General features: G+C 40.4%; 2 protein-coding genes across 13 annotated transcripts in view; both read left to right on the forward strand.

Annotated features, from left to right (window-relative positions):
• Positions 1 to 587: 587 nt before the first annotated feature.
• Positions 588 to 6,575, forward strand: LOC108237583 (agmatinase, mitochondrial-like). The gene is made up of 7 exons (XM_017419116.3): positions 588 to 974; positions 2,003 to 2,208; positions 2,378 to 2,426; positions 2,914 to 3,109; positions 3,273 to 3,452; positions 5,402 to 5,486; positions 5,595 to 6,575. The coding sequence occupies exons 1-7, from the start codon at positions 685 to 687 to the stop codon at positions 5,666 to 5,668; spliced, it is 1,080 nt and encodes a 359-aa protein (XP_017274605.1). The 5' UTR covers positions 588 to 684; the 3' UTR covers positions 5,669 to 6,575.
• A 5,855-nt stretch (positions 6,576 to 12,430) lies between these two features.
• The window catches only part of hspg2 (heparan sulfate proteoglycan 2), a 139,398-nt gene continuing 137,740 nt past the window's right edge, over positions 12,431 to 14,088 (forward strand). For 8 of the 12 annotated variants that reach the window (XM_017419164.3, XM_017419170.3, XM_017419166.3 and 5 more), the window contains exon 1: positions 12,431 to 12,913. In XM_017419164.3, the coding sequence (XP_017274653.1) occupies positions 12,851 to 12,913 (63 nt within the window). In that variant the 5' untranslated portion in view covers positions 12,431 to 12,850. The remainder of the gene's footprint in view (positions 12,914 to 14,088) is intronic. The other 4 variants (XM_017419169.3, XM_017419177.3, XM_025006606.2 and 1 more) reach the window with 1 other exon arrangement.

Raw genomic sequence — 14,088 nt, forward strand, 5'->3', positions numbered from 1 at the left:
TAACTTCAGTTCACTGGTGCAGTTAAGTACATTGGAAATAGTGAAGGTTTTCATGCAGTGGGAGTTTTTAAACTACCTTTGCAAACAGTTCACTTTGCCAAAAGGTGAAGCAGAACTCTGCCGGCCAAGATTGAAGGGAGGAGCAACAGAACAAGGACACTATCAAAATTGATCTGCTACCAAAGAGGACATCAGACTGAGACAGACAGACAGAGATATGATTTATAGTTTCTCACACTTCAAGAACAACCTTTGTCAACCAGGAGGAACATAAACTCAGCACACGGTTTAAAAAGGACTGCGACCAATCTTAAGGTTTTCGATTAATGCTTTACTCCAACTGCTAGCAATAAAAATACAGCAAAGTTAAATAAAAACTCTGTACTTAACTTGTTTTTAGTTGGGGTTTTTTTTACAAAGAGGGTTTAGGCAAATAAGTACAGCATGTATTGTTTTATTCCTACTCTCAATGAACCATCATATTTAAATTTTACTGAACTGAGATAACCCCCAATGTTTCGGCCTACCCATCCTAACCCCGCCTCTGATTTAGATAAGACCTTTAGTAAACTTTTTATGATGTTGATGCTGAATTAAATATTAGCTTACACAGAAACTCAAATGCAACAGATTAGAGGTCTAGTGCTTTGACTCAACCCAGCGTAACGCTCAGGTAAACCCAGGATGTTTTCTGTTTGGAGAAACTTGAATTTAAGTCGCTCTGCGGCAGATTATTTCTCTGTGAAGCGACAAGTGTTGGCTCTGTGCAGCGAGCGAGGAACTCAGCGCTTGAACCCACACAGAAAATGTTCCGGGAAACGCTTCAACGTTCCACCGAGCGCAGAGTTCGTGTCTCGGGTGTCCGGGATCCCCACCATGGCCAAGTTACCGTACCAGGACTCGGCTGAGGGCCTGGATGCAGCGTTTATCGGGGTTCCGATAGATACGGGGACCTCGAACCGGCCTGGAGCCAGGTACAGTTCTTCTTCTTAAACTTATTAAAATATATATATATTTTTTTTTAACAGATTAAAGCTTTCTTAAATCCATAATATACTTTCTATAAAAAAAAAAACATTATAGAAGACATTTCACATCTGTTTCATGTTTTGTTTTGTTTTTTTAACTTAGAGGGGGGAAAAATTCTTAGATTGCTCTGCATTAGGGGTCATTTGGGACACTTTTCACAGCTTTAGAAACAAGTGTAAATCACCTTGTATGCATTCCAAGTTTATTCACAAATAAACATTTTTTAAAAGAAAATACTATTTTTAGTACTAATTAGTAATTCAAATTTCATTAGCACAATACTAACATGATTGGCAGAACATGTGTGTGTGTGTGTGCGTGTTTATCGTATCTCCGGTATAGATATTGATGACAAAAGTTTGTAGGAAACAGGTGAAGTTTCTTCATGGTTAAGGAAGAAAAAAAATGTCACATTCCAACAGTTTTAAACATAAAGTTGAACTGGACATTTCAGATTTATTGAGTCTAAACACGTACCACCCCAATGGCTGTAAGTAAGCACTCCTGTGGGCCTAGCATGAATATTGGATTGTAGGATATCTTGTAAAAGATACAAAAAACTAAAAACAAACAAACAAAAAAAAAAACACAAAGAGCTAGCCTAAGTTAATTTATTCTGTTTTGTATTTTTCTTTTATCATTTTCTTGTTTAGTTTAAGTTGTCCGTTTCATATAAATTAGGTTCATTTGTGGCACAAACAGCTCTATGAGGTGTTCATGACTGTGTAATCTGCATTATACTTATGAGTTTTTAACATACAGTAGGTCTATGCACCTTTAAATACACCCTGAATGAATAGCTCCTCTAATTTGAAGACCTTCAATGACATGCGTCTCCACATTCTTAGTGATATTTGATGAACTGGGAAATAATTGCCCTCAAGTGTAGCTGTCCCAGTTTACATAGCATTTCACATTCACATGAATGCACACATTTATTTAATGTTACCATCTCCCCATTCCCACTGCACAGGTTTGGTCCACGGCAGATCAGAGTTGAGTCTGCATCCATGCTGAGGGCTTGCAACTGTGGCACCAGGGCAGCACCTTATGAGTCCCTGGTGGTCGCAGACATTGGGGACGTAAATGTGAACGTGTTTGATCTGAAGGACACCTGCAGGCGCATCAGGGAGACCTATAGAAAGATCGTGGCTCATGGCTGTATCCCACTGACTATGGGTAAGGACGTGCAACCTTCACATTTTGTCCACTCTGAATCACAGACAACTATGGTTTATGATTTATAGAATATCAAAGCGAACTCTGAAACATCTGTACAATCATTATCTATTTCAGTAGCCTTGTAAACTGTGGAGCGTGTTCAGTCAGATAATGTTGATATCTGCAGGTGGCGATCACACAATTACATACCCAATTCTGCAAGCTGTTGCTGAAAAGTAAGTATGTATCTGTGCTTAAAGCTCTGATGTTCTTTGTCAGCTTTTAAGAAGGGCTGAAACAGTGTAAGCTAAATAATGTAAGTTATAAAAAATGCAATGGAGTTTTGAATCCCATATTTATAATGCCTATACATATACTCTAACAGCACTGAACCAGCTTCCAACAAGCTGATTGATTGAGAGCTGAAAGGGCCCCAGTTCTTTTAGGTGAGCTGAGCCAAATGAGCTGGATCCCAGAAAAGAGGTCTAAGTCCCATCACTAGAGGCAGACGAATTCAACTTAAAGCTACAGAAATTTGCATTTTCTGCAAAAACACAGTGTGATTACTGAGTGCTGAAAGACTGCTGAAACTTGTTGAAGAAGTTGAAACTGAATTGTTAAAGTTAAAACAAACAAACAAAAAAGTTCAAATGAGCTACATGGTACCTAAAAAGTAAAGTACATTGAGTTCCACTCTCGTTTCTTTGTGTAATCGTCTGCCAGGCATGGTCCTGTGGGGTTGATTCATGTGGATGCTCATGCTGACACCAGTGACATGATCCTGGGGGAGAAGATCGGTCATGGGACTCCATTCAGACGCTGTGTGGAGGAGGGGATTCTGGACTGCAAGAGAGTGGTTCAGATTGGCCTGAGAGGTTCAGGGTTCACTCCAGATGCGTATGAATGGAGCCGGGCTCAGGTACCCTGTATATATTACTGAAGATGGTAATCAGTTTGGCAATGCAGTGAACAGATCTTGCCCTATGGCTTAATTTTATCATTTAATTTGCTTTATTGATGGTTGTGGTTAGTTGTGTGCTGAGGCGTCCAATATCATCTGTTTACAAACTCTTATTTTCCAGGGTTTCCGTGTGGTCCAGGTGGAAGAGTGCTGGTTCAAATCTCTTGTTCCATTAATGTCTGAGGTCAGGGCTCAGATGGGCAGCGGTCCGGTCTATCTTAGTTTTGACATTGATGGTCTAGATCCAGGCTTTGCCCCTGGAACAGGCACACCGGAGATTGCAGGCCTCACCCCCATCCAGGTAAACTTGACATAAAATTGACTTCATAACTTATAAATAACCTCACCCCTTACTCAAGTAAGTAATACAAATACAGTAAGATGAAGACATAAGTACATACAATGAAAATGGTTTGCTTTTTTTACATAGTTGGACAAAAAAATATTTAATTCTTCTTGAAATTATTCTTTTATCATTCCATCCATTTTCTGCCACTTATCAGTGGTTGGGTCACAGAGGCAACAGATCCAGGAGGGAAACAAAGACATCCCTCTCCCCAACAACACTCTCTAGCTCCATCTTAGACATCCTAAAGTGTTCCCAGGCTAGAAAGAATACATATTCTCTTCAGCAAGCACTGTGTCTACTACACCAGGGTCTTCTCCGAGTGTGACATCACGCCTGAAGGCACCCATGAGGCATCCTAATTAGATGCCAAACCACCTCAGCTGACTCCTTCCGATAGGAGCACACCAACGTCTCTCCAGAATAGAGCTCCTCCTCTTGAAGGCTGTGCATGCCCACCCAATGAAGGAAGCGCAGCTCAGCTTTTTGAATCTGGGATATGGTTCTTTTGGTTATGACCACAGATGAAGGCATGTGGTCTTTCCTCCTGAATTCAAGGTTTGACATTTGGTTGGAGCTTTCCTTCCAGCACCTTGGAGGAGAATTTCCTGTGGAGGATGAGATGTGGTTTTCCTTGATAGTTAGAACACACTCTCTTTTTCCTTTTTTAAAAAAGGGAACCACAAACTAGGTCTGCCACTCCACAAATGTTGTACTGGTCCTCCATGCAACACTGAGGAGGCATATCAACCATGACACCCCCACAAAAGCTTTTTAAGTATCTCAGCGACCTCTGCCATGGTAATGGACTTGCCTTCCATCAAGTCCTTAGATTCTTCCTCTTTGAATTTGGACATAGTAACCGGATTAAGGAGATCTTCAAAGTTTTCCTTCCACCATCCGACAATGTTTTCAGTCCAGGTCAGCAGTTCCCCACACAAGCTTTGTACAGCCTGGGTTTGGGGCTGCTCTCATTTTCTGAGTTGCAGAACGGTTTGGCAGAACCGTAAAGTTCGTCTCCTCGGCTTCTCCGAATTCCTCCCATGCCTAAACTTTTGCTTCCACAACCACAGTCCTTCTGATCATTCTGTCCTCAGAGACAGCCAAGTCCTAAAGGGCTCCTTCTTCAGCTTGATGGCCTCTATGTCCACTAGCGTTCACCATCAGGTCCCCCAGCTGCCACCTTGACAGGCACCAATGATCTTCTGTCCACAGCTACTGAAAGCTGCATCTGCAACAGAGACCCTGAATATGGCCATTTCAAATTCCATGTCCCCGACCTCCCCTGGGACATTTGAAAAACTCTTCCAGATCTTATGAACAGAGACCTCTGCTAGACATTCACAGTTCACCCTCACTATTGTTTTGGGTTTATTAGGTCTGTCTGGCAGCTTCCCTGCCTCCGGTTCCAACTCTCCACTAGATGGTGATCAGTTGACAGCTCTGCACCTCTCTTTACTTAATGGCTCAAGACAATTTATTAGTAGTAGAATGAAAATTGTTGGCTAACTCACAGGTATCCATGACCCTATTTTATTATATAACACACTTTGGTATAAAAATATAGCAAACTCTCTAGATGTTTTAAGTAAAAAAAGAAAGGTTAAACATGTTTTGTCTTTTTTTGTGGATGTGCAGATGTAAAAAAAAAATAAATTCTGGTTTGTGCATTATTTTCTGCCCTGAAACTTATCTTTTTTAATTTTAACAAATTGTCATATATTTGGGTTTTTGCTTGTTGAAATATTAAATTAAAATTAAATTTGGTAAGTACATATACTTTTATATTACATAAAAGAAATGTTTGCAGTTAAAGCAAACTTGTTTAATATTTTCAAGTTTGTAGTTTGGTCTTTTCTGCTTTGTGATTTTCAAATGAATTTTCTAATCTTCACTGGACTCAGGGAGTTGAGATTATTCGAGGCTGTCGTGGTCTAAACCTTGTCGGATGTGATCTAGTGGAGGTTTCTCCACCTTATGACACCACAGGTACGTCTCATTGCATTTCTGTCACTATAAAACCATTATATAATTCCTAATGTATCTATTTTTGATAATACTGTAACTTTGATGTTTGTTTCTATCCCTTTTAAACAGGAAACACTTCACTGACTGGGGCCAACCTCCTCTTCGAAATGTTGTGTGTCCTGCCAAAAGTTAAATACTACTAACAAGTTTTATTTTTAATGGAGTACAGTTATCTCCATCACATCAAGCAGTCTTTTACTTTGTACAGTGTTACAAGAAAGACAAATTTACATTTTTATACTTTTTTTGTGAAGCAGATTTTAACAATCATTAGGTATGAATAAATGCACATTTAGGGAAAAGCTTAAATGTTTGACAGTTGCAGATGAAAAATGATTTTCAGGTTACGCTTTCAATAATTGCAGTCACAGTTTCTGTTGACAAATCAATAAACCATCCAAGCATTAATTTTGAACCCAAAAATGTCTGTTTTGTCACATAATTTTAGTTATCAGCCCAACTTTAAAATGTGAAAGAGGTTGAAATAGTCACACTGTCTGACTTATAGCCATTTTTCTGTTTTCTATGGTCAGTTGGGAAAGTTTTAAAAGCAGATTTTGCACTATCAATTAAAGCCGACTGATCATGCAGAATCTGCTCTTTGGGAGTGACTCTCATCTGTTATGACACAAAATTATAGCTCCATATCTGTAAAATTCTCTGCATTATTTGTTCTTTCCATCTTATATCGAAATGACTCTAAAAGGTTAAGTAATTGAAGATGTGTGTCTAATGATTGCTTTCTGAAAGTTTCATTAAAATCTGTCCTGCTACAAACATGCAAACACACACAGAAACAGACATGAGCAAAAACATTGCTGCTTTGCCAGTGGTTGATTTATTTGTGGAAAAATCTGGCATTCATATGGATTGATATAATCCAGCACATAAACTACAATATTTATGAGTGCAAAATGAAGGAAAAGTGGTACGACTTCATTTCTAAATGTGCCTCAGACTCTAAAGAGAGTTGACCCTCAATGATGGAAGGCCGTTCATATTTTGGCTCATCTGCTGCTCTTTGGCACAGTTATTTTCTGCAGCTGCACAAGTTGGCAATAACCGCTGTATTACAGTTACAGTGTTCTGAGCGGCATTCTCATGTAGCTAAAAAGCATCATATGAACATTAAACTAAACTGTAATGACTTTGGTTATGTTCTTTTACACTTTATTCCATTGTGAAACCATAAGTTAAAACTCAGCAGCTGCGTTAAATTGTCTTTAAAATGGCAGAAATAACACACATTAAGCCCAATAAACCAATAAATGTCACTTAACCAAACTCCAACCACAACCAGATGATGTCTGTGAGTGAAAGATGCTGACATATAACTGTTTATCTGACATTTTTATTGCGTATTTTAGGTGCTTTTATTGACAGCTGGAGGTGAGGGAGGAGTCCCTAAACCACACCACTGGGGACAAACAGGGAACTACTCTAAGAACTCTTCTCTCTTTCCTTTAAATAGATTTTAACTTCCTCATGATCACTGTTTATTACAATTTCATGTCCTTTTGAAAATTATTACAGGAAACAGGGGCATAATATTAGAAAATTTTTCTTCTTACTTCTGTTCTGACTCCTGGAACAGACATTATAAAACATCATGAAAGTGTAGGTTGTACTGGTTGTGTTATTCCCACGTAAACACACAGATAAGAAAGTACCAGCCCAAGTATGTATTTGTATATAAAACCAACCAATGTGGACAGACAAGGACAGCCATTTAGCAGCAACATACAAAGAACAGTGATGTGTACGATTTACATTGGTAAATAGTATCCAACCTCTTAATGTACTGGCCAGGTGAATTCATAAAGAGTAGATCGCCGTAACCCAATACAGGCAAAGAAAAGTTGCAGAATTCATCTCTCAAATCAATGTCTCCTCAACTGAAGAAACAAGGTTTACTCCTAAAAAACAAACAAAACTAATTTGAGTGTCAGGTTAGAGTCAAGAATTTCAATGTTAGTTTTAAACAAGTGTTGATTGATAATGATGACTAAATACTTATAAAATGCAACCATTTCAGGTTCAGCCCCTTGAATGGTTTTAATCTGAGAAAGTTCAGACAAAAACGCTTTGCCATTTGAGAATATTACAAACTTAGCTTTGCATGCATTTAACAGCAACTTAAGCTGTGTTAAAGCTGAACAGCTTCGAAGGCAGACTGGAGAAATTTGGGTGTTTGAACTAATGATGGAGATGAATAATAGATGACTGTGTAATAAAAGGTGTTTAATATCTCAGACACGATATAACAAACATCAAACCAACACACTGTGAGATGCACTTATCACATATAGAAGATGGATTAAAAAGTATGCAGCTTCTCCTTAACAGTGAAGCTTGTGAATAATTTGGAACTGAATGAGACAGTGTTTTGTATCATCTGAGCATGTACAGTGTGAACATTCACCAGCCTTTTTACCCACAGATAATGTGGGATCAGTTCACCAAGCTCCTTTCCCCATTTATTGTTTTTCAGTGGCTGCATCATGTTACATCTACAGATGAAGCAAATATATTTGCTGATACCTTTCCACAAAAAAAATAATAATAGTAATAATAAATAACAACTGAAATGACTGGAGCCAAAAAGCTCCAGTTTTGTCTCACCTGTCCAAGAAACTTTAGGGCTTGTCATTGCACATTTTGTTGTATTCCAGTCTGGCTTTGTTGTGTTTTTCTGCCAATAATGAAGCCCTTCAAGGTTTTCTTTCATGAAGCCCATTACAATTCAAAATATGACAAATGGTGCAATTAGAAAGTGATGTACCTTGACCTTGGAGTTCAGCTTACATGGTTTTAAACGATTTCCTTGTTTCTTTTTCAACCATCCGCATCATCCGTCTGATCACCCTGGGGTTGCATTTCCTCTTGCGTCCACATCCTGGGAGGTTAGTTCCACTCCTATGAACCTTTTACAATTTAATAATCCAGGCAGCTGTGGTCAGAGGAACATGAGGCTGCTCAGAGATGGCCTTGTAGTCTTTACCTTCAACATGGATATCTATAATCTTCTTTCTGAGCTCCGCAGACAGCTCTGACCTTTTCTTTCTCTGCTCCAAGTTTACTGTTTTTCACACAACTTTACCAAAGTACCCAGTAGCATATTTGCTCCCCATCTGACTTACAGTATGTGAAGCCCCACCTCCTGGCTGATAAACAATGACTTCTTGTGGCACATTTGAGATATCAGTGTTAACCCATGCTGCCTTTTCTTTTTTCCACTATAAGACATGAAACTGATTTTGATCACGTTTGTCGGAGGGACTGACAGGTGGAACGCACGCAACATTCCCACCTAATTTGATATAAGCCTTCTCCGTTCATCTTCAGCCTTTTTTAGAGAGCAGCTCTTCTCCACTTCTATTCACGGCTCAGCTTTTAATTGCCAACAGCTGTCCATTTCCAAACTCAGAGTGATACAGTATGCTGCTCAAAAACACGCCAGTTACACAATTAGACACAAACTTCTGGCTCTCTGAGCAGCAAACGACTGCAGGCCTTACAGTTCACAATGTACTTCTATGCGCGCTTTACATGTATGCGAGGAGACAAAGACACAAAACACATCCTAGAGTCTCAGTTTTTCGTACTTGGTCTTTAACTTTTCGGATCTTCAGCTGCACCAAGGAAACCTCCATGTAGTGCACCTATATCACCTGCAGGGGGCAGCAAAAGCTAAAGTATTTTATGGATCGATGTCGTCATAAACTTTGCAAATGTACTTTTATTTTCTATCAAACTCAACAATCTTTAGTGTTAACCACTTTTACTGTTTACTTTTTATTGCCTGTAATCTATTTAGTAAATTGTACAAGTGCAATCTTTTTTTTTTAACATGAAAATAGAAATCTGAGGACAAGAAACGCATGCTTACAGGAGTGAAGCATCACCCAGATAAGAACAAATAAAAACTTACCAGCAGAAGTCTTCTGATTCAAGACATTTAATCGATGAAACTTTAAATGGGACTGTTGCACACATCTCTCATCAATGTGCTTATATTAGTATATATATTGCAACACAAGGCTGCTTTCTAGCTGCAGAAGAACTTTTGTAACTCAAGACCAGCCTGTATTTTATTAAGTGTGCCAATAAAGCACCCTTATTTTATTATTCTTCAGATGTTATTCTTTTGTTTTGCATTACAATTTTAGATAAAATACAGTTGCTTTGGATGAAACGAGTGCGAAAACCCAGCCCTCCTCGGAGCTCCGGCTCTGTAGCTTTACAGTGAAACGCTGTTTCAAGTTTAAACGGGTCACAGAAAGTTGGACTTTACGTGACTGAGCTGGCATTTTAACACCTTTAATGATTTTTACACGATCGCAGTTGAAGTTTTATGAATTTTAACAGTGTTTTTAAGAGTTCCATGCCTTTTTTTTTTGCTTTTGAGCTGTAGAGACTTCTCAACGTTTTGCAAACCAGACTTTCTTATTCTTACCAGCTTTACAGTTTTTACGCCAAAGCGGGGGCATTTTTGTCTTCTTTCACTCAATGTTTCTCTCACTGCTTTAGCACTTAGCTGCACATCTAAACTCTCATTGACTTTCATTGTATCTGAGTTCAGTTTTCAGTTCAAAACTGGAAGTCAGGGGTCTTTAATTTGTCATATCTCCTACATAAAACACAGTAGAAACAAAAATCAACGTGATGTCCAGATGAATATGTTACTGTTCGATACGATTTTAAATTCTTGTGCAGTGATTGTTTGAGGCTTGCTTTCTAGTCTGTGTTTCTGCCTGTCTTATTCAGTGTTCACACAGGTGTGTGGTTACCACGGTGACTGGCAGCAGCTTTAACATTTCTTTTGATCTTGGTCCTTTTTACAGTTCATACAGCCAACTGTCAACATTTCCTCAGCTTAGAGTATTACAAAAGGAAGTCCTAAATTACTCTTGGGCTTTGTAGTAAGGCTGTTACTCTAAGTTCTGACTCAGCTGCAATCTTGGTCCCATCCAGTGAATTTGTGATTTTCCTACCTGGCAGGGCCATCCCGAAGGAGCTATTATTTTTCTTTGCTAGTGGGTTGGAATGAGGGGAATACGAATGGATCTCAAATGGAAAAAGTACTCAGAAACCCATTTGTCATCTAGTTGTCTCCCTGTTTGAGAGATACATGGCATGGTTTTGAACTTTTGCTCCAACAGAAGTATGTCTGATTTTCCTGAAGGTGCAAAGATACTTTTTCAACAACTTAACAGACTGTTAATGCTTTCAACTTCAAAATGCTGACATGGTACTGACAATATAATTCACTGCAGTAACAAACTCCATATTGGTGTGAATAAAGATTTACCAAGAGTTATTTAAGAAAAAAATGAACTGATTAATATTATTCTAACCACTGAAAAAGTGATTACTTCCCAAACATTCAGTAAAGAACATTTCCTGAAAGAAGAGGTGGATCTAGAAGTTTGTCCTTGGAGTGGCAAAGGTGGGGCAAAGTTGACTTTCGTGATTTCAGGTTATTTGTCTATGAACACTGGAAACTCTTGGGACTGACTAAAGTTGTGCTCCAGGGGAAGCAAAGCACTAGTTAAGGCACCAGCATACGCCATAAGAAGTCAAAGTCATGTGGTTGCGAGATGTTCTTTTGGCACACACCTTTCATTGTCCACAAGACACTCGGATCACAACTCCCAGGAAGCTCCTCCCTCCTCTTACAGCGTTAAAACGGGTTTCTTCCTGCTGGCTTCTCAACTCTCCTGTCCTTCTACAGATTTTTGCTTCCCTTACCGTGACCAGACATGTTTATTAAACAGATTGACACAGTACACACCATTCGTTTGGCATTTGCAAATATGAAGGTGCACAATAATGAGCAAATGAAAGAAACGTGTCCCTACGCTGCCCGGCCGAGGCACACTTCCTCCCGGCCACCACAGCCATGAGGAGCCTCCTGTGTCTCCTCGGTCTTTTTAAGTTCATAGGTTTGTAAGTTTTGCTGGAACAGTTGTAAAGACGGCTGTATTTTCTTAGTCTCCAGCTGCTTCTCAGCGGAGCAGTAGAAACAAAATGACTCCATTAAAGCTCACCGGCTTTTCCTCATAAACACGCCCACAAAAACATCTGACCAATCACAACACACTTGGTGCAAACCGCTGTGAGAAACAGTTCGGCCCGGGCCTTGTGTCACGAAGGGACAGGCAAAGCTGATACACAAACAAAAATGATGCAATTTTCGTCACGCAAACCAGTGAATGAGAGCCGACTTTGTGACTTCTCATGGAGTACGGAAAGACCTTTAGTTGACAACTGGGAGGTCCTGAAACTGTCTCCTCCGTCAGTGAAATTTCCCAGCCCAGTTGGAGGGGGAAACCAATTTGAAATTGAAGAAGGGTGTGTGCAGATGCTATTGACTTTCACTGTACAAAATCTGCAAAATTATATAAGCTAGCCTACAAACAGGGTGACAGCTGGGGTGGCAAGATAGTGTTCTGTTTTTTTTTTTCCAGTGCCAGCTGCCCCTCAGTGCTACCCCCTAGAACCACCCCTGGCTGAAAGTTGCATGTCAATCTCTAATAATATGGATAAACTATGGCCTTTTTTTGTAACAGGTGACAACTTTTCACATTGTTCAACGGAAATTCAAGGCATTCATTACCTCAGAAGTTAAAAATTTTCACACCTCTTCGAGTTCTTTGCGGCTTTTTGGTCCGTTTTGCTCGATACGAATAAAAGTTCTGCGCTTTTAAATGTAATGCAATGTTGCAACATGTCATTTATAGAGTAGAAAATGGCAAAGTGGCGGAGATTTTGTGCGCGTGCGGGGATTATTTTGAGAGGTGTGTGTGTGTGTGTGTGTGAAAGAGGCAGTCCGGGTGTAGGTAGGTGGCGTCTCCCCCCCTCTCTGGATTAGCTATCCTCCCCTCTCTCAGCAACTCCCCGGATTCCATTCCGCCTTTTACTGTTTCGGCGTCGCTCTCTCCGCTCAGGACTTCATTTTCTCTCTCTCTCTCTTTCTCTCTCTTCTGTCAGGCCCCCCGCCGCCCCCTCCCGCACAACCTCAGGCGACTTCGCCAACTCAAAAAGTCCCGACTTCCAAGGAGGAGGAAAAGCGCGTTCGGAGGGGTCTGGAGGGGTCGACGTCCGGCGTTTCCGCCAGCCCTCCTTAGGAAAACAAGCGCGAGGCGGGAAGAGCGTGTTACCTGTTGATGAGGTCCCGCGGGTCTCCTCGGAGCAGCCGCCTTTCCTCACACAGAAGTGAAGTGTGACTCTCTCCGGTGGACCCGGGGGGAGTGAAGGTCGGACCAGGGCTTTTTTTTCTTTTTCTCCCAGCAGTAGCAGACCTGTGCCGGGTTGGAGGAAAAATGGGCACTCCGACCTGTTGGAGCTGTGGACTTATTTTGGTACTCACGTGTCAGCTGGTTTCTGTAAGTGAGCTCAAACTTTTACCTGTCTCTTTTTTTTACTTTCTGACTCCTCGGCGCGCTGCTATTAGCGAATAAAACCAGTAGTAGTCGTTTCAGTCACAAACCAGCTCCTTTCGGTCCCGTTTCTGTTCAGTGAAGTCGCTCGTGCAGGTGGGTGCTCTTTAACGCCTTCCAACCGCTTGAATCATAAAGATGCGTTTGGGGGTAATGTGACAAACCAGAACCTCCTGTTGAGGGGCTAAGTTTGTCCATAGGAACAAGCTATTCATAGTCTCCCCGGAGTCCTGAACCTTCTCAAACTTTGTCAGGCTCCACTCTGCCCTGGCTGCACGTTAGAACCACCCTGTCCACTACAAGTTGGTTAAAGCCTCACACCGGTAATTTTGTTTTTTACAGTGAGTTTTTCCCCCTAACTAAAAGTCCTTCTAATAAAAGATAAGGTTGTTTTGGAAAGAGAGAAAAAAATCGTAAGCTGCAAATAATATAATTAATAAGGGGAATTAAACTTAAATTTCCTGCACCATTCTCTCCCATTGAATGCCTCTTGGATTACAGGCGTTCAAAAAGTTACAATGCTCTTTTGTTTTTTGTTTTTTTGTTTGTTTGTTTTTTTACCTGTTTATTCAACTCACTGCTGCAGCCCGTGATAATCTGTATCTCTTATAAATACTTGTTGACCACGTGTACATTAACAGGATTGCACAAGCTACAGCTTTCAGACCAGATATGTAGCGCAAGAAACCAAACAGTTTGTGAGAAGCTGAAAACCCAGACTCTTTTTTTTTTTCTTCCAATTTTTGCTTGAGTATAAATAACTAGGAGAACTTATTCATCACATGAATATGACACCCCCCCCCCCTCGCTCCCCCCAGCATATACTGCTCCTGCACTGTAAATGCTGACAGTACAGTCTAAGAAAACTGCTGTCTTCACCCCTCTGTATCTGGTGTATGAATCATATAGCATATGATCATCACCTTGCAGTTGAGAATAAACTGCCCCCCCTCCCACACACACCATTCTTTGTAAACCCTGTCTGGTGTCTCAACCTTTTATGCCCTCTAATAAAAAGAGCTGTCATGGTTGAGGTATCCGTGACACCGCTGGGTTGGTTCGATCAGGAGACAAAGCCTTCCTGAATAATGGGACTGCACACATAAATCTTTCACATGCCC

The sequence above is a fragment of the Kryptolebias marmoratus genome, linkage group LG8 (assembly GCF_001649575.2).
Source record: "Kryptolebias marmoratus isolate JLee-2015 linkage group LG8, ASM164957v2, whole genome shotgun sequence".
In the NCBI taxonomy this organism is placed as follows: domain Eukaryota; kingdom Metazoa; phylum Chordata; class Actinopteri; order Cyprinodontiformes; family Rivulidae; genus Kryptolebias; species Kryptolebias marmoratus.